The following is a 21,784-nucleotide window of genomic DNA, read 5'->3' as shown; positions in this document are numbered from 1 at the left end:
TTTTATTTGCTTATAAGGATATACAAATTCTTTTAGCAGGGAGTTTAATTACTATTCTTTATTTTAACAACAATTCTTTTCAACAAATAAATGCTTAATACAATAAATGAGCCCAAACATTAGAAAGGCGACAGTGTAATCTTAAAAAGTAATTTTACTAAAAGAAAAAAACAAGAGAAAAACAATATTGTAAAATTATACAACAAAAGCCATTACAACCATCTATTTAAATAATATAATAACCCTGAATCATTCAGGTTATGATAAATTTGGTAACTAAAAACATAACGTAGAATATCCAGTTATAGTTAAAAAACTAAAGAAAACCATTGAGTTGGTCTAGTGGTAAAATCGTCAAAGTAAATCAGTTGATTTGGAAGTTGAGTAGTCAGGTTCAAATCCTGATAAAGGTAGTTGCTTTTATATGGATTTGAATACTAGATAATGGATACCCAGTGTTCTTCAGTGGTTGGGTTTCAATTCAACACTCATCTTAGGAGTGGTCAGCATGAGTTTATTCAAGACTACACATTTACTGGTACAGTTGCACCAGTAAATGTGTAGTCTAGTAATGTAACTATTATTTTGATAAGTTGCTAATGACTAATTGTTGATGTGACTATACATAATAATTTTGGAATAAATAATAGCTATTCTTTAATAATAGAAGAGTGTAATTTAACAGCACCTACAGCGTAGAACAGCTGTGTTCAATCCAAAATACTGGGCCAATAAAATACTAGGAATGTGAAGTGAGCTGCAGTGCATTAAAAAAGGGTCGACCACCTGTTAAGTAAATTTTTAACTTTCTTTATAATTTTATTAATACTGTTTTCAGTGTAAAAAACAATAGTTTTCAAAAAAATCAAAAAGTTTTTATTTTTTAATATAATATTTTCTTTATAATGGTATTTTTTTTTATCAAATTCCCCAAATGTAACTAAACTTATTTATATTTTGTTTCTAACATAATTCTTTTTTTAATTTTTATTTAAAACATGTGTATTTTATTTTTAAATTGTATTATTTTAAAAATAAAATTCTTTTACAGTGTGTATCTTTGTCGTTGAAAAACTGGGCTGCATGCGGCCCACAGGCTGCAGTTTGGACATAGCTGCTATTGAAGCATTTTATTCTTTTACGGAAAATATATATAAATGATTATTGATAGCTAAATCTATGCTATTGCTGTATTCTTGTCTACTGAAATATTTATAATCTTCATTCAAACCCAGTGTACTGATGCTTCTAAATAAACAACCATAAAAAGAATTCCATTAAAATTGAAATAGATTTAATTAATTGCAATTGAAATAGATTTTTTTTGAGATTTGAGAACACCAGTTACTTCATCTATGCATCTACATTGATTCATCTTACATTGTTCTCATGCACTCATCTTACATTTATTTGTTTCAGTCTCTGAAAACAAATTTTCAGGTAGAAAATTTCAGGTTGTTGAATCAGGCATTTTCAATACGTCTATCCAATAATTAATTGGACATAGATATCCAGTAAAGGAGTTTACCCTAAAAAATGAAATTTTTAGATAAATGATTTTATTGTTCTATTTAGAAAAATGAAGTTTCACAATAGTGATTCAACCCAAATAAAGATACTAAGAAAAAAATATTCATTAAATCCTTTAACAAATTTATTTATTTATAGTTTTAGTGTTTTGGCAAAAAGGATTTGACCGCTAATAATAATAATCGTGTTTTTGAAAACCTGTTGCATCATGTTTTGTAAAAATGGTTAGTCTGCTTCTAACATTAGTTGATTTCACTAACAGTTAGTGAAATTCAGATTAAATGAAAATACGTTTTATCATATTATTAAAAAGGGTGAATTCCTACTAAAAATTCCCACACACCAAATTAATAAACATGATAAAACTGATCCTCACACACACTAAGTTGAAGAAGGTAAATTTAGAGGTGAGCTCTTGTAACTATTTCAGATCAAAACAGGACTGTGTCAAAGTGATGGACTCTCACTGCTATTAATCAACTGCGCTCTAGAAATGGTAATGAGGGAATGACTCAAAAAATGCTACCCAAAATAAAAGTAGGCTGAAAAATCAAAACAAACTGTCTTGGTTCTGCTGACGACTTGACACTGCTAGCTAATAACATTGACAAAGCTAAATCACAGTAACTTCAAAAAAATGCAAATAAAATTGGTCTCAAAATATCATTTGAAAATACAGAAATTATGTCCCAAAAACCAACATGATTAAAAGAAGTAAACAGTATTAAAATCAAAATAGTAACCAAATTTAAATACCTTGAACAAATAATAACAGATAACCCAAATGAAAAAACCTCCATACAAATAATAATAAAGCTCAAAAATTAACCTGGAACACTACAACGCATTTATAAAACCAGAAGCAGCAGAAACACTCTTTTACCTGAATGAACAATAAAAAGACAGGCAGATTCCAGAAAATCAAAAGAAAAATTAAAAGAATCTGCATCAATTAAAAAGTACCAGAAAGATGGACAGTGGTGGATCATGCTCGACAAAGTCATGTACAAAGAGTTAGTACCCATCACTGATACAATGTGTAAAAGACTAGGATTCTTGGACACATCATTAGGATGCAAGATTTAAGACTTCTGAAATGGCTAGTACAGTACAATCTCAACTTGAAAAACACAAAGACAGAATGCAGATGGATCAGAGAAATAAGAGAGTAAAATATGGATCTGAAGAAAATTGGCTTTACACAGAAGACACTACAGATAAGATTCAACACTAGAAAGGATACAAAAAATCGAAATGTATGAAAAAGTACTGGAAAGACGCAAGGCCCAAACAGTCCGTTCAAAGAGACCTTATGCAGTAATAGAAAGAGTGAAATTTCCATCTGCTGTTAACAATTAATATTATTTTCTTTACAATGTTTTGAAAAATAATTTTACTTTTTATAAATATTGTTTTTCTCTTTTTTTTTTAAATATTGTTTTATTCAAACTAAAAGAATTATATAATTATGGAGTCAGTTAGAAATATTTTAATACCGTTTAGTTTCAGTTTCATCGGTTAGCTAAAAATATATGGTTTACTGCTAATTATTTTTAAGTTACACTTTTTTAACTGTTTAAAAAAATTTAACTTATTACTCAGATATAATAAAAAAGTATAGTATTTTGAGATTAATTTCTAATATGTAGATTTAGATAAAATATTTAGGTTTTTTTTATAAATAAGTTTAATTTTTTATTTACATATTTTTGTTACAAAATTAACAGTTTTATAAAAATAAAATTATTTTAAAACATATTTCTATTGGTTTGAATCATTTTATTAAACTGTACCTCTTTTTATTATATTTCAGTTGCTGTAATTTTTTTTTGAAAGAAAATTAAATGTTTTCAGTTTTTTGTTAATACAAATGTATAAAAATAAAATAAATTTATTTAAATTTTTTTCTATCATTTATTTATAGTTGCATCAATGATCATAAATAATTAAACATCAAACACAAAATAGAACAAGAGGTAATAAATATTGGAATATCACCACTAGTGATCTCATGTAAGCAAAATTGGTAGATTAATTTTTTCATTCCACTATCACAGAGAAATTGTAAGTCTTTTGATGTATTTCTTCTTGTTGAGTAAACACTTCACATTTGAACCCAGGTTAATTGTTGTCGAATAAACCCGAACATCAGGCCAATCAGGCACATTGGGAACATTGGGTACATCTATGAGAAAGTGGTGTTTACAGACCATTTCACATTGCACACCTCACCACAGTTCTGCTGAGGAAAGTCAAATAGATGGGTATGGGTTAGCTTTGTGTATCCAATCCTCAGTTGAGTTAGGATCTCTTCTGTTACTTGGGATAAAAGGTTTCTCAAACACGTTTTTCTGGATGCTGTGGGAGGATTTAGCAGCCAGAACTTATTCCACTGAGTATGTAGTTTGACACAGACACTGTCTTCATAAAGTCGCTCTCGCATGTTAATTCTAATCAGAGGCCATTTCTTGCTGTTGTTCTCTTGGCAGCCTCATCAGCCCATTTGCTCTCGTGGATACCACAATGGCCTGGCACCCGTAAGAATACCACTATTTAAATTTTGATTTATTACTATTTCCACTAATATACAAGTATGAAAAATAGTTATAAAGATTTAAGTTTATTTTCTTGAAAACTGCTTATTGCATATCTAGGTCCAATTATCTTTGAAAATATATTTAAAATCAAAGAATTACTATCAGTTTCTCTATTAAAAAAAATCATTTGAAGTATATGTGATAATAAAAGGAACCTTTTCAAGTATGTAGTGAGTACTTATCTCGGTGTCCAGATTTCTGAACCGTACTAAACTTCATCTTTGGATCCCAAGTATTTGATTTTTCTGAGGCCAATAATATTTTTAACCACTATAATCGCACTGACACCTCCAATGTGTTAGTTGTTTTAGCAAAAATTTACTAGTCAAACTGAATGGGATGCCGAGAGTAAGTGAGCTGATCAACATATTTCATTAAACTCCCAGTATAAGTAAACTAGGGATATTTCCTCAGTTTACAGAAATGATGGATTATTTTTTTTTTTAGTAGTATTCAACTCTCGACAGATTAATTATGCATCCAAATTAATTAATTGATTATCCATGTTATAAAATATAAACAATGGAAGTAAATGCATATTTCAATGGTGAAGTCAAATAAAAATTACATCTCAAATTGTGGGTAAAATACATTTTAACATTTGACAATGCATAAATTGTTGCTTTATTAATAAACAATTTTTAGATGACAAATATATTTGATTTGTGACCGATATTTTATGAAAAATTAGGTGGTTTATTGAAATGTATTAAATTATTTTTTCACACAGTTACGCGATACATTTTTTTTGGTGAATTAATAACATTTATTAAATCAAATTTGTTTTACACATTATGAGATACTTTAAAAATAATATTGTACAATATTATGCTTCTTTCACAATTCGTTTTTTCATTTGATTTGCTTCCAACTCTTGTACGCCTGCCAAAAGAATTGCAAATTATAATTTGATATAAGAGTGATTCAAAACAAAGTGAGCTGTAATGATTGTTTAATTGAAAGGAAATAGATTGCATTAAAACATTTATATGAAATCATACTAAGAACTCACAAATATAGTTTAGTACATGCATTCCATTTGATCTGAACTGCTTTAGTTGCCATCAGAGAAAATCAAATTTGTATTATGATGAACCTAATGATAATTTAGTTAATAAATTAACAGGAAACATTTTGTTATATTCGAATGTAATTAGTTTTATTTAGGTGGACTTACATTACAATATCATTAAATAAGAATAGTATTAACAATTGTAATTAAACATAAACTGTTCTGCGGCCAAATGCACAATCTTTTATATATATGTATATGAACTTGAACATGCTTTACATGTAAGGAGAATAAAATGAGCATTGAAAAATTCAAATCCTTGTGGAGAAGTGGACTAAAGACCAGCTAATTTAAAAGTATTAACCTCATATACGCTAACCACTACATAATATGTACTGTCGCACATTCATGGCTCATGGATCAAGATATTGAGAGATTGACAAATGAAAATGTTTATATAATTACAATATATTAGTTTAAAAAAACTGTTAAGACAATATAATAATGACAAGAGTACTAGATAGACAAGAGACTAGAGCAGAGACATAGAAACTAGGTACTAGATAATAGATAATTATGATTATAGTAATCTAGTACTAGATAATAATAATAAACAAATGATAGTAATCACAACAACAGTAATAATAATAAACTGTCATTACATACAAAACAGAATTTAAAGAATTACAGGATTTATTTACAGGTAGTTAAATATTGAAAACGAGTATTCAGTCCCACTAATCTTAACACTTTTCACAACTAGTTTTGTTTTAATAACAATAGATAAGCCATAAAGTTCTTTTACAGCAAATACTTTTGCTGTTCACAAATAAAACTATCCTAACAATTTATGAATGAGATTTAGAAAATTATCCCTTTCACTTATTTGGTGAGTTTCTAACAGTAACTCACCAAACCATTTCTTGTTTTCATGTACTGTCAAAACTGTAATTATTTGTGACGTCACCTTAATCGCGTTGAATGTGTATGCATTAGAAATTCGCTCCTTCGCTGATCTCCTCGTAGAATACTCTCGCTTCAAACTCGTGTAATAACTCCTCGCTTAGAACTCTCGTAGAATGATTGTCAACTGGTCTTCACAGGAGTATTTATATCCCTATCGTCTTTACCTACAGGGCTGGACCCAACTTTAAGCGTGCGAATGATCGTCCGCCCTTACATTTTCCCTTGAGATTCCTACCTGGGTCCGGTAACTCTTCTCACGCAACAACATCTGTTTAGGTGTGTCGGTGGGCAGTATTACAACAGACGATTGTTAAACGGACCTGTTAGCTTTACTAAAAAGGTTTCTTTTAGCCCCTCTCTGGATTCTTCCCATTATTATATTTTCTACTACTTTCCTCTTAAGTAGCAGGAATCCGTTACTCATGTTCATTTTACCGGTCTTGTTACAGTATTTAAAAATTGCACCAGTTTAATCTTATTTTCTAATGAATAAACCTTTTAATTTAGTAATAAAAAAATTTTGTAAGGAATCTAAAAGAAAAGATTAAATGCTTAATCAATTCAAATTTTCAATTATTATGACCAAAGTTAGAATCATTGTAATAAGGATAAAATCAAAACCTAAACTGACAACGATTGTTAACATCTATATGCCTACAAGCGCCCATGATGATGATGAGGTAGAGTGTGTATACGAAGAGATTGATGAAGCAATTAAACACGTAAAAGGAGATGAAAATTTAATAATAGTTGGAGATTGGAATGCAAGCATTGGAAAAGGCAAGGAAGGAAATATAGTGGGTGAATACGGGCTGGGCAAAACATTGGAACCCTGGAGCAGACATTGATAGCGACCATAATTTGGTGATAATGAAATGTAGATTGGGGTTTAAAAACCTGAAGAATAGGTGTCAGATGAATCGGTGGAGTTTAGAGAAGCTTGAGGAAGAGGAGGTAAAGAAGATTTTTGAGGAGGACATCGCAAGAGGTCTGAGTAAAAAAGATAAGGTAGAAAATGTAGAAGAAGAATGGGAGAATGTTAAAAAGGAAATTCTTAAATCAGCAGAAGCAAACTTAGGCGGAATAAAGAGAACTAGTAGAAAACCTTGGGTTTCAGACGATATATTGCAGCTGATGGATGAACGTAATAAATATAAGAATGCTAGTGATGAAGAAAGTAAAAGGAACTATCGGCAATTAAGAAATGCTATAAACAGGAAGTGCAAACTGGCGAAAGAAGAGTGGATTAAAGAAAATTGTTCAGAAGTGAAAAGAGAAATGAACATTGGTAAAATAAACGGAGCATACAGGAAAGTTAAGGAAAATTTTGGGGTACATAAATTAAAATCTAATAATGTGTTAAACAAAGATGGTACACCAATATATAATACGAAAGGTAAAGTCGATAGATGGGTCGAATATATTGAAGAGTTATATGGAGGAAATGAATTAGAAAATGGTGTTATAGAGGAAGAAGAGGAAGTTGAGGAGGATAAAATGGGAGAAACAATACTGAGATCTGAATTTAAGAGAGCATTAAAAGATTTAAATGGCAGAAAGGCTCCTGGAATAGACGGAACACCTGTAGAATTACTGCGCAATGCAGGTGAGGAAGCGATTGATAGATTATACAAACTGGTGTGTAATATTTATGAAAAAGGGGAATTTCCGTCAGACTTCAAAAAAAGTGTTATAGTAATGATACCAAAGAAAGCAGGGGCAGATAAATGTGAAGAATACAGAACAATTAGTTTAACTAGTCATGCATCAAAAATCTTAACTAGAATTCTATACAGAAGAATTGAGAGGAGAGTGGAGGAAGTGTTAGGAGAAGACCAATTTGGTTTCAGGAAAAGTATAGGGACAAGGGAAGCAATTTTAGGCCTCAGATTAATAGTAGAAGGAAGATTAAAGAAAGCAAACCAACATACTTGGCGTTTATAGACCTAGAAAAGGCATTCGATAACGTAGACTGGAATAAAACGTTCAGCATTTTAAAAAAATTAGTGTTGAAATACAGAGATACAAGAACAGTTGCTAACATGTACAGGAACCAAACAGCAACAGTAACAATTGAAGAACATAAGAAAGAAGCCGTAATAAGAAAGGGAGTTTGACAAGGATGTTCCCTGTCTCCGTTACTTTTTAATCTTTGCATGGAACTAGCAGTTAATGATGTTAAAGAACAATTTAGATTCGGAGTAACAATACAAGGTGAAAAGATAAAGACGCTACGATTTGCTGATGATATAGTAATTCTAGTCGAGAGTAAAAAGGTTTTAGAAGAAACAATGAACGGCATAGATGAAGTCCTACGCAAGAACTATCGCATGAAAATAAACAAGAACAAAACAAAATGAATGAAATGTAGTAGAAATAACAAAGATGGACCACTGAATGTGAAAATAAGAGGAGAAAAGATTATGGAGGTAGAAGAATTTTGTTATTTGGCAAGTAGAATTACTAAAGATGGACGAAGCAGGAGCGATATATAATGCCGAATAGCACAAGCTAAACGAGCCTTCAGTAAGAAATATAATTTGTTTACATCAAAAATTAATTTAAATGTCAGGAAAAGATTTTTGAAAGTATATGTTTGGAGTGTCGCTTTATATGGAAGTGAAACTTGGAGAATCGGAGTATCTGAGAAGAAAAGATTAGAAGCTTTTGAAATGCGGTGCTATAGGAGAATGTTAAAAATCAGATGGGAGGATAAAGTGACAAATGAAGAGGTATTGCGACAAATAGATGAAGAAAGAAGCATTTGTAAAAATATAGTTAAAAGAAGAGACAGACTTATAGGCCGCATACTAAGGCATCCTGGAATAGTCGCTTTAATATTGGAAGGACAGGTAGAAGGAAAAAATTGTGTAGCCAGGCCACGTTTGGAATATGTAAAACAAATTGTTAGGGATGTAGGATATAGAGGGTATACTGAAATGAAACGACTAGCACTAGATAGGGAATCTTGAAGAGCTGCATCAAACCAGTCAAATTACTGAAGACAAAAAAAATGACCAAATTATAAACAAAATAACAAATAAATTATGTAGTATTGTAGCAGAAATGGCAGGCAGTACTATGTATTGTTACATTTTTAAAGAGTTACAGATTTCATTAAGCTATGGCGTAACTAGTCAACTACCAACTCCCGTTACTAACAACCCACAACAAAATTGTAATAGAGAAATTATCAAGTTAGAACAACCTTGACCTTTGATCCCTATGACGTCACAGAGATCAGACATTGTGACGTCACACCGTGGTGATCAAATCAACTTCCCTGAAAAAAATTAAGGTCACAAAAAAATGTTTGAGTTCATGGCAAATCTGTAGTCAATTTTTTTTTTAAATAATGAACTGCCTTATTCCGGCGACGGTTGGGAGTAGCGTGACGGGGCAAAGTCCGTCGTCATCTGGATGACGTAATTATCTTTTTTAAGGAGAAGGATACATCGTACAGATATACGTGAAAAAATTTAAACATATCACTGAATCGATCACCAAACTGGTAGAGAATTATTAACTACTATTTGAATTATTTCACGAGCGTGAAATAATTCAAATAGTATTCAAATCCGTATAAAAATAACTGACTTTACTAGGACTTGAACGCTGGAACTCTCGACTTCCAAATCAGCCGATTTGGGAAGACGCGTTCACCACTAGACCAACCCGGTTGCGCGAGCAAAAGACTGATAGAGAAAATAAGAACGTCGATGGTTTTTGATGAAACCCCTACACCTAATTATGTCTATTTTGAGGATCCGAACGTACTTTGTGAAAGACTGAAATTGTTGATAGCTACAAAAGTTCTGATGGCTACACCGGCCATCAGAACGAAAAGGTTTTGATAGTCGAAGACCTGGGAATTGTAAAAGGTGATAGGCGTTCATTACAGAGTTAATTTTCCTCGATGCCTTTGAACAGAGCGGTTCAATATATGTTCTCTGAAAGAAAGATGTTCTTTTGAAAAAAACCCTACAGAGTGATATCGATGTTAAAGAACGTCGCATCTGTAATTTAGACAGTGATGAAGATGCTGTTAATTTGAACGACGGTAAGAAGATTATCGACAAACGAAGAGAAATCGATATCGGAAAATATACAATAGAAAAAAACGTGATTCGATTTGATCGAGACAATTCACAACAGTACGCGTTCGATTTCATACTTTCAAGTATAACTGACAAATGTTGCAACGGTCATGACATGATCAAAGCGGTAAACGCAAGACAAATATTTAACTGTCTTTATTATTTATATCGTCAGTTGATGCGAGAAAAAGCGTTTAGAAATTACAATGAGTGGACAAATAATTTTATGAATTGTAAGTAATGAGCTTAAAAGAAAGAAATTAATCGTACTATTACCATTATCAGTTCTGAACTCGCTGGATATAGATTTAGAAAATGGCATGCATATACCTCAAAGAGAGGAAGCGGTCTCAAGAGTTCTCACAAACTACGCTGCGACTGATTTAGCTAAGAAAGCAATAATAAACAAAGGTATCGATTTATTGCTGATAGAACTTCGGATATCGGTGTATCTGATTGCGGACCAGAAACCAAACTTCAAGAGAAGTTAAAAGAGGTGACCGGGGAATAAATCCGCTGAACGCTGCGTGTAGAAGCACGATATCGCATATTCTAAGTACTCAGATTCGAAGAGAAAGGCTGAAGCGGACAGAATATTACCAGAAAAAGTTTGGGAACGAGTAAAGTCATCCGACGTTAGGTATCTGTGAAGAACCCACCGGGTTGGCCTAGTGGTAAACCCGTCATCGCAAATCAGCTGATTTCGAAGTCGAGAATTATAAGGTTCAAATCCTAGTAAAGGCAGTTACTTTTGTACGGATTTTAATACTAGATCTTGGATACACCGGTGTTCTTTAGTGGTTCAGTGGTGGTCTCAGGAATACTCGATCTAAGACATCGCTCTTAATAAAAAGAATTTCAACGCACCATGGTTGCTACAACATAAAATCTTATTTATATTATGTGGGGAAACGCAACCGAATAATAATGACAGAGAAATAAATGAGACTGTATTATCTGAATTCTTTTTTTGAGTGTAGATATTTTAAAGGCTCTTTTCAGAACTATAATGCAACATGCATACACAATTACACGCACACAACCACAAAACACACATACACAAACTTATTCGCAACAGCACTGGCGCGCGCGAGCGCAAACTTGCTCAGACTTAAAAATCTCTTATTCTTTTCCCTAAAAAAGATAATTACACATTCTCATGACGACGGATGTTACCCCGTCGCTGTACGCCCAACCATCGCCGACATATTTTAGTTCAAAATTACGAAAAAATTGTTCAGATTTGGCATGACCTTAAAATTTTTTTTGGTGACCTTGAATTTTCCTGTAATTTTTTTTTGAGTCACGTGATGAGCATGACACACGTCACGAGATCATGACGTCATAGGGGTCAAAGGTCAAGGCTGTCTTTGCTCATTGCTCTCCTACTACTCTACTCTTCTTAGATGACCTGACATTTGATACCAGTCAATTCCTAAAATGGTGTACTCATTCTTAAGAATAAAAAGTCTTATGCAAAGCTAATTAGGAAAAATGAGTAGTGAATTGAATTCCCTTTAATCAGTAGTACTGATTAGTTATGCTGCTTGCACCTCAGATCCTTTACATGGATCACAATCTAAATCAAAACTGAAACAGATTGAATCAAAACAACAAACAACTTTACTTATTTCAGTCATGGAACAACGCGTTATATTAACAATCTCCAGTAGGAGAGTTTATTTATTTAAATATTACCTTTTTGTTTCTTTGTAAAAAGTTTTTCTAAATTTAATGTTGGTGCTTCTACAGTCAGATGAAGTATAACAGCAAATATTACAGCAATAACTACATCACCAGCGAGCAACGAAAACTGAAAAAATATAACACCAAATTTGTTTTAATAATATATATATTAGTTTTTTAATATATATTAGTCCAATCAGTTTTCCAAAACTGATTGATCTTTAACTCTAGTTTCATAAAATATTTTACTACACTGCATTTACAACAAATAAAGACACTAACAGTTTATTTCCATGATAGTGAGTAGAAACTATTTAAAATTTGAAATAAAAAATACTCATTTTAAAATATAATAGATTCTTTGCAAGCAGAAAATTAAAACAAATTTAAAAACAATTTGGAAACAATGAAACATAATTTATATCCAAGATTATCTATTTTGATAGCGATCAAAGATTTGGTTTGAACCAGTAATCTAATAATACATGATCATGGCGAAAAATGGTTGCTTAAAAATTTATTGATTGAGTGCATTTTAATAGTTTACATCAGTTTCTTAATTTTACAAGAGCACAAAATGTTTATTTGCAGCAAAATTGTGTTAATGTACTGTAATTAAGTTTTAATTTCCCATGATACTGATCCTATTATACACCTACCTGACTTTGATGCTTATTAATAACAATTTTGAATACAACAAAAAATATATAAATTAAAATTATATTTTATTAATTTTAATTTATTTTTTGTAGGTTTTTAAACAAAAATAATGTTTATGTGCAAATTTTATAACAGCATGTGATTAAAAAAAAATCTATTGTTATCTTGTCTTTTATTGTCGTATGATTAGAATATGTAACATAAATATATCATTATAGAGTATTGTTTCCTTTAATTGTAATCGATATATTGCATTTTAGCTACTTTAATTCCTACAACTTATTTTTAAATGCTGCTTATGTTGTAAATTAGTCGTAAAAATATTAATTTGATTTAAATTACCGTAAACTTGTGAAAAAGTAATGTTATTAATTTCATTCAATCACTATATATAACGAAATAATATTTTCATGCACTATTTATCCAAAAAAATAAATAAATAACGGAGGAAAACTACAACTAAGACTGAATCTAACTCCAACAATTATCCCTGGAATCGAACGCACGATAAAATATTATCATGGTCAATAATATTTCTTTAAATCTTCATGATTGTTTGCATTTTAATGTTGTCTTTCATTTTCTGTTAGTATTTTGTACACACAATATTTTTATAAACACATATAAACAAAGGTCTGCAATTCGAAATCACAACACAGTGTAGCGACATCACGGGTTCACGCGATTTTAAATTAAATAATAGTTTCTCTCCAATAAAAACTCATGATAACATTGGTTTGCTATAAATGCTCACATTTTTATTTTGAATGAAGCGCTACCATCTAGCGAAAAAAATTGTACTAACTGTATGATAAATTGTATTGTGTACTATAAACAGTATATTGCTTACTTTAATATTTATTATCCTTATTATATTTTTACAATTTATTAAAAAACAAAATGTAAGTAAGTAAGTGTAGACTTAAGTTTTTTTGAAATTTTATAAAAATAAATATAGAAGCACCATGCTTCTTGATACAAACGTTGTATGTGTAGAAAATACTAATTACATAATATACTCTTATACTTAAGTTATGCGTACATGCTAACTTTACAGTAATAGGACGATACATGCATCGAATGAGTGCCGTACACGGACTTTACATCATGAAAGTCTAAGTGGAACTAATAATTATTACAATTAATGTAAGGAGACAAAGGCTGTCAGCTGCAATTCCGGGAATCTAGTTTCCGGGAATTTCCTGGAATCTAGTAATAGGCAACACACGTGACTTACGGAATGAAATGCTTCCTCTATTCTCAGTCATATAACTCATATAATATGTAAATGTATTAATCCTTCTACTTTATTATATTTTTGTCACCATGGCAACAGAAATATAATTAAATAATATTACTGATGAATATCTGTAAAATATTTAATATTCTTACAAACATGAGGATACAAACGCTTCGAGGGTCCAGGGGGCAGCGCCCTGACTGAAAAGTAAATATAAAAATAATATTTTCGTGCTCATTTTATATATGCATGAAAGTAACAAGTATGCTTGTAAACTAACAAATGTGCAGCTGTCTGATAAGCCACACATATCTTTAATTTCACCAGCAGGCAACTGATATTTTTTTATTAAGAAAGTTTTACGAGAACATTTTGAAACAGTTTTTACCTGTGTTATATCACTGTAATGTCGAGGCACATACACATACCGGTATTGTAGAAATTGTCCAATTATGTGGACCAAGTAAAATGAATATGATATTCTACTTAGAGGATGAAACATATATGATGATAGAAAATTGTTGACCCATCCTGGAAATCACCAAAATTTTAAATTAGCATTTAAATAAAATTACGGTAGCTATACCATAAATACTGGAACAAAAATTTTGGAAAATGAGATTAATATAATGATTGTTAAAATTATGCACAATAGTTAAATTGAAATAGCAGAACTAGACTTTTGGATTCATTCTTAGAGTTTTATAGGTTATATTTCGATTTTACAGAAAGTAGGAGATTAGTATTTTGAAAATGAAATTAATATATTGTCGCGTGTTCCGCGGCTCGATCAGGATATTGAGACGTTGAGAATTTAGAATGTTTATATAATTACAGTTTATTGATTTAAAATGTTCATAATTACAACCAGACAAATTAATAATAATAACAACAATGGTGATATTTTTATAGTAATAATAATAAAGCAATTAATGAACACAACTATTAATATAGTAATTACAACCACAATAATAATCAGCATAATAGTAGTGGACTCCTTGCAGTACTGCCCTTGCGGGACCGATGCCGTAACGCCTCATCGACTGCTTCTAATAGAACTCTTTTTTAGCTGGTCTTACTGGGTTATTTATACTTCTAGCCTCTTTACCTACCGGACCAGACCCAGGTAGAAGCGTAACAACAGTTGACCAAGGCTTTTGTTGCTCATGAATTCCAAACCTGGTCTCTTCTCACCGTACAGCAGGTGTTCATTGTGTATTAGCGGGCAATATAACAAAGGGCGATTTTAAACGGGCCTACACTTTACAAAAAAGGTTCTCCTTTTTTCCCTTTCTGGATTCCTGCAATTATTATACTTTATATTACTTTCATAATAAATGGTAGGAATCCGTTACTCAGCCCCGTTACACCGGTCTTGTTACAATATATATTTGTTACATACACAACAATACATTAATGTACTTTGCAGATACTACAATGGAATGGAGAGTAGGAAAACTTCATTAATTTATATTTTTTTTTGTTTTGTTGTCTTCATGAGATAGTGCTTATGTTGTGTTACAATTTTTTTTGCTTGATATCACTACATAAGCTTGAAACATGTGCTTGGGATATGGAAATGGAAAATGAAATACTATGGCATACTCTTACCGCATTGCCGTGGGAAGCTAACCCTGAGTATGGCTGACCACCAGCCAATTATTATGGCTTCAAGCGTTATAAAGTAGTGGGTAAGTACTTGCTGTCATTCAGTGACCTAGGCGTGGCAGCGGATTGCTGCCTAGACTAAATAAATTTTATTATGGATTGTTTAATTTAATTTATAAGTAATTTATTATTTTATCTTCAAGTAACACCTACTCGTTTCTGATGTGATATATATAATTTATTTATTGATCAGAATATAAAATTATTTTATTAAATGGTGTCCTCCTTGAATCAGGGTTTTACTACAAATCAATTCCTCCTTAACAAGGAGAAAACTGTTAAGTGTGTGTCGCTGAGTATGTGCATCTTCTTTAATTCCATCTTGCCTTTTAACTTACTTATAATGAGCGATAAAGTATCAAAAGATTTGTCTTGTATGGTTTTCCATTTTTGGAAACTGCATCAACTTGATCGTGTTATTTTGTGTACTCTTCAACTGCAGTATGAAACAGTATTGTCTACTGTTAAAAATATGAACATCTAGCTCCAGATATCTTTATGCTTCTGACTGAAGACTGATATATGAGTGATGTCTTTCAATGATTGATTGACTTATATTAATTTCAGTAATGATCTAGGGCCAATTTTCCTTTAAAAAAGAATTTATGTTAAAAAAAGGACTTCCACTTTTAAAAAAAAGAAAAAAAACTGCAAAATGTATCAAAGAAATGAGTTGGTATTCCAAGGTGTTTGTTAGAGAAGGTTGTGGTTAACTTTCTTGTTCTGGCCTTGAAAATTTAAAATATTTTATCCTCCTAAAGGTCAAGATTAACTTTTATGGTTTGCTGATTAAAAACTTTCATCTACAGATTGTCACAAATATTACCTTTTCGGAGGCTATTCAATGATATCCTGATTTTTTAAAATATTTTATCTTGCAATGGATCTATTCCATGCTTTGAGTTTATATTATGTAAATTTTATTTGTACATGATTTTATTTGTACATGACCTTGTTAAACATGAGAATATGTATTTGTTAAGTTGACAGGATCTGTCCTCGAATTTTTTATCAATGACTTTCAAGAAAATGATGAATCTTGGTATTTTTGTATACAAAGCTGATGATTTTTGCTGTATTTCCTTCCATTATCAAATCAATAAATCCTTGATTCTTCAATTTATTTTGATCATATATCTTAATATTTTATTTTATATTTATGTTTATATTTCAGACTTCCATAATCCAGTTTTCAAAAAAATTATATTACCATTATTCAAATATGACTATTAGTAATTTTTTTTTGTTATTTTTTTAGCTATCTGCTACAAGAAGCTAGTTATAAAATTGTGCCCCAAAAAGTTATTTTATTACTGTACTAATTTATCTACAACAACTTCAAAATAAACCCACAAATAAATATATTTCAATTGAGAAAATAAACACAGAAATGCACATACCTCCATGGCCAGTGTGACAAGCATATATTATCCACGCAAACCCAAGAGCCCAGAAATTACGGTAGAACGCTTTATAAAGTGGTTCAATTATAGGATATTGTAAATAATCCTGTTGTATAAACAGTGCTTCACCAAACATAGCTCCAGTACAGAATAAAACTGCTAATATCCATCCGAATATAACACAAATCTACAAAAATTACAGTTTAATATTAGTACTTTTTCAGTGGCAGTAAATATTAGAAGGAGGTATTTTTGTTTGTTTTCAACTATTTTTAAGTGTTCTAAACAATTTTCTATTCTTATTTGTTTTATTCATTATTTATTTTATTTTATAAAATAAATAAAAAATATTTACATTGTATAAAATAAATTTAATAAATAATTTCACTATTTTATTATTGTTATTGATAAAGCAAGCACATGCAGTATTTAATGTATTTCACAATATTTATATTCTGTTAAAAAAAAAGCGATAAGTGTTTTAAAATTACTACTATTTTATCTCAGGAATAAGGCACACTGAGAATGTAAATATTATTGAAAGAAATCAATAACATCTTGTGAATAGATTGATTTTATTTGTTTATTGTATTGATTAATTATTACTGTATCGCTTCATTTTATTTAGAATTATTCATTGTACAGGGTCTGTTAGGGAAATGGTACATTTTAAACCTAAGCTGTTATACAAATTATGTCCATAATTCTAAAGGAAAATACATGCCACTTATACTTAATTACATTACTTTGTCTTAAAAATTATGTCATCTAGGTGTTTCCATCGTAATTTCTATATATTGCATGTCTCACTTAAAAGTGGAATTACTACAATTTTATCTTTCAGTTCTTCAATTGTACTAATTTTTTAAATTAAAACCTTACGTTTGAGCTAGCTCTAGAGGAAGTTATTTACTGAAAAGGTAAAATAATGTTACTATGTGGTAGCAATTTCCTTACAACAGTCATTAAATAGCTTGTTCTGTAAATGTTGCTATGTCATGTTGAAACCATATAATACATAAATCTACGGTACATTTCATTCCCTATGGAGTTGGGAAATCATGCAAAAGTTGAATACGGTACAATAAACTGTGAGCTGATCTCAGTGACTTTCTACCCTTCTAAAAGAAAAAAGGCCCTATGCCATCATAAGTCTTTACCTTGCTGCACCAAACAGTTACATGGTCAAAATGAATAGGCTATTTATTAAGCACATGCAGTCTACCAATTGATTTAACTTCTTTTTCCTCTTTTTTATCTGTTTAGGCTCTGGAACAACCATTAAGGTATTACTTCAGAGGATGAATGAGGATGATATGAGTAAATATAAATAAAGTGTAGTCTTGTACAGTCTTAGGTTGACTATTCCTGAAATTTGTGGTTTATTGAAACCCAACCATCAAAGAATACTGGTATCCACGATTTAGTATTCAAATCTGTATAAAAGTAACTGCCTTTACTATGATATGAACCTTACAACTCTTGACTTCGAAATCAGCTGATTTGCAATGATGATGAGTTAACCACTAGACCAGCCCAATGGGGTGATTGATTCTTTTTTTTTTTCTTCTCTGCTATACTTGTGGGATAGATTTGCATTAAACCTTAGCATGGCCCAAGTGTTCCTTGACTCTAACAAGCCTCCCCACCCTCTGGCTGTATGTCTGGTAGAGCAGGTCAGCTCACTGGTTCTGATCTTTTGAAATTTCTTCTTTTGCCATGCCTGGTAACAAACCAGAATGGGGTAGTCTGGGCCTGACTTAAGTCGTTCTTGAGCCCCTCCCTGGCGGCCGGCACTCGATCTTTCCGATTTTTTTAAAAATTCCAATCCCTTTATATGTTTTTCCTCTATTCATCTCCTGATTTTCTGTCGTATTTTCTGCCTGAGTTAAAACTAACCATAGAGAGTTTCTTCTTTATCTACCATCAGTTTCTATTCATAAACTTATCAGGGTAAGATGATTGCTGTAGGTTTTCGTCTTTGTTTGCCACCGGCCAACCAGAGAGGAGTAATCTGGACCCGACTATGTCGTTCCCGGGTTCCTCTCCGCGTTGCCTTTTAATCTTGTATTAGTTCCTGGAGCTTACCCTTGCTATCTGATTCTTTCGTATCTAATATTACGGTAATCACATTCTCTATTTTTCTCCATTCCTGTGTACCACGTAGCATACAGCTTATTACGGTACCTGGGGTAATATTCGTGATTTGTTCTCTTACTCTTATGTCCAACCACTTATCACAAACAAAGAGTGTGTGCTGTGGCGAGTCAGATAAATCACAGTAAACACAATTATCAAATTCTCTTTTCTTGAATCTGTCACCTGATTCCAGGACGTTTTCTATTTTCTCTCTGATCTCGGCTCTGTTCGACCTTTGTTTATCTTCAAGGTTTTGTCCGCGTTTCGTTTGAGTATCACTGCTCTGGCTAAACATCGTGTTCGCTATTTTGTATAAGGTATGGTAGTTTCTACATCCTCAGCAAATTCTAGTATCCGATAAGCGCAATCTTTGATTTCGCGCTTTGTGTTCACGTTCTTTTTAATATGTGAAATGAACTTTTCAATTTCTTGAATCAAATGATCCATATCGGTACCATGGTTAGATCCCCATCGCTGCTATATTATACTGCATCTATTTACCTCTTGCGGACTCTAGCGTCTGTCACCTCCATCGTATTGCTCTCGTCGTCTTTATACCTTTCCCTTTTACTCCTTTTGCTTGAGTTTTATCGCCTTTCTCCTTATCACCTTTCGTTGAAGATGGTCCGGGGGCCGAAACATTAGGTCTTCTTTATCTTTGTTGCGTCTTCTTGCACAAACTTCTCGTCGCTTTGAAAGGCTGTTCTGCATTTTTCTCAAAAGGGGTTACGATAAACAAAAGGGAACCGCAGATTTGAGAGGGTTTTGGGGTAAGGGTTCAAACGGTCGGGGATGAAAAGGATTTTTCGGAGGGGGGTATTTTTGGGGATTTTTTGGGTTGGGGATCAGGAGATAGAGGAGGCCCAGATCGGTGGAGCTCCGGGAGGATTTAGGTCTAGAAGGAGCGGATAGTCTGAAAAATGTAAAAAAGGAATCCCCCTTATAATTGAGATGGCTAGGACTTAGAATATTTTCGCCTCGAATGCGAAAAATATTCAAAGTCCTTATTTAATTTGATCCTGTTTATTAAGTACTTGTTTATTTTGATTTGGGCAAAAAACAAAATGAATCAGAAATTAATGGAAAATCCATACATCGTATCTGCTTTGCAGATGATATTGTGTTACTGGGAGAATCATCAAGAAGAATGGTGATTATGTTAGTAACACTAACTAAAGTACTAACAAAACTTAAACTGAAGATTAATAAGAAGACAAAGATTATGACTGTAGGAAAAACAAAGGAAGGTACAAGGGTGGGTATTAAATAAGACGGTTCTGTTGTAGAGGAGGTTGACAGTTTTTGTTATTTGGAAGGTATCGTCACTAGCGATAATAAATGTGCAACACAAGTAAAAAGAAGAATAGTGCTGGCAAAACAAGCTTTCCAGCATAAAAAAAATATACTGACTGATAATCATATATAAGTATGCAAATAAAGAAACAGTTTGCTAAAACTTATGTCCGGAGTGTTCTAACGTATAGGTGTGAAACATGGACCCTTGGGAAAGCAGAAAGAACAAGACTGGAAGCAATGGAAATGTGGATTTGGAGGAAAATAACAAGAACAAATTGGATGGATAGGTAAAGAAATGATCAAGTGTTAGCAAAAGTGAGTGAGAGGAGGTCCTTGCTAAATGTTATACAAAGAAGAAGAGCGAAATAGATAGGACATGTAATATGACATGACCAGCTCTTGACAAATATATTTGAGGGCAAGGTTTTGGGTAAAAAACCTAGAGGTAGACCGAGAGCAACCATCATCAATAATGTTGAAGAAGAGATGGGCCTTGGTTCATATAATGACTTGAAGAGAGAAGCGGAGATGAGAATGTTATGGCTAAATCGAAAATGCGTAGCCTTTAGTGAATGATAATGATGTTTACTACAATTTAATGACGACACACACTTGTACTGTCTTGTCTTTCAACTTAGAATAATTTTATCTAATTACTAGGTTAAATACAACCAATTTTCGATACTACAGTGTAGAAAGAAACAAAAAATTGAAATAACTAAATAGTTCGTTGTCTGAAACTTACCAAATTACATGTTCATATCCATTAGTCATACACTAATAAAAAAATCCAAACCAAAGAACATTAAAGATCACCAAAAAACTACTCCAAAACACCAAAAACAGCAGAGCAAAACTACACACTTCTGATCATTTATGCAATCCCAACTTGAATGGTTGCTTTAACCTTTCTTTTTCCTGTTTAGCTTTTGGAAATTACCATTCAGGTATTACTTCAAAGGATGATATGTATGAATGTAAATGAAGTGTAGTCTTCTACAGTCTCAGTTCAACCATTCCTGAGATGTGTGGTTAATTGAAACCCAAGCACCAAAGAACACCGGTATCTACAATCTAGTATTATCCGTATAAAAATAACTGACTTTACTAGGACTTGAACGCTGGAACTCTCGACTTCCAGATAAGCTGATTTGGGATGATGTGTTCACCACTAGAACACCTGGCGATAAATTTAACCTGGCATGTGAAAGCATCACTCTTAATTATCACGTAATAAGCCGTGAAAAAATGTTGAAATATTTTCAAAAAGGCATGATTAGTTCAGTCGTGTACAGTTGATTGCTATATACATCATTTCATAAGTGTCTTAATGCCAGTACAAAAGCAAAATTCATTGAACATTACATTTAGGAACCTGTAACACCATTGATAGTTCAATGATATAAAAAATTTTTTTGACAATAATCTGTAGTTTACAGTTGATATATTCTGCTGGATCAACTTCTTATTCATTACTGCATCTCCTTCCT

The 21,784-nt window shown here is 31.8% G+C and overlaps 1 protein-coding gene across 3 annotated transcripts in view; it reads right to left on the bottom strand.

Moving 5' to 3' along the window:
• Positions 1–4,795: 4,795 nt before the first annotated feature.
• The window catches only part of LOC142332232 (nose resistant to fluoxetine protein 6-like), a 58,436-nt gene continuing 41,447 nt past the window's right edge, over positions 4,796–21,784 (bottom strand). For 2 of the 3 annotated variants that reach the window (XM_075378528.1, XM_075378527.1), the window contains exons 10-13: positions 16,857–17,046; positions 14,177–14,319; positions 11,901–12,015; positions 4,801–5,009 (exon numbers count right to left, since the gene is read on the bottom strand). In XM_075378528.1, the coding sequence (XP_075234643.1) occupies positions 4,954–5,009; positions 11,901–12,015; positions 14,177–14,319; positions 16,857–17,046 (504 nt within the window). In that variant the 3' untranslated portion in view covers positions 4,801–4,953. Of the gene's footprint in view, positions 5,010–11,900; positions 12,016–14,176; positions 14,320–16,856; positions 17,047–21,784 lie in introns of all 3 variants that reach the window. The other variant, XM_075378529.1, reaches the window with a different exon arrangement.

Source organism: Lycorma delicatula, chromosome 11 (genome assembly GCF_047948215.1).
Source record: "Lycorma delicatula isolate Av1 chromosome 11, ASM4794821v1, whole genome shotgun sequence".
Taxonomy (NCBI): domain Eukaryota; kingdom Metazoa; phylum Arthropoda; class Insecta; order Hemiptera; family Fulgoridae; genus Lycorma; species Lycorma delicatula.
The sequence above is the reverse complement of the archived record's forward strand: the minus strand, read 5'-3'. Positions and strand labels throughout refer to the sequence as shown.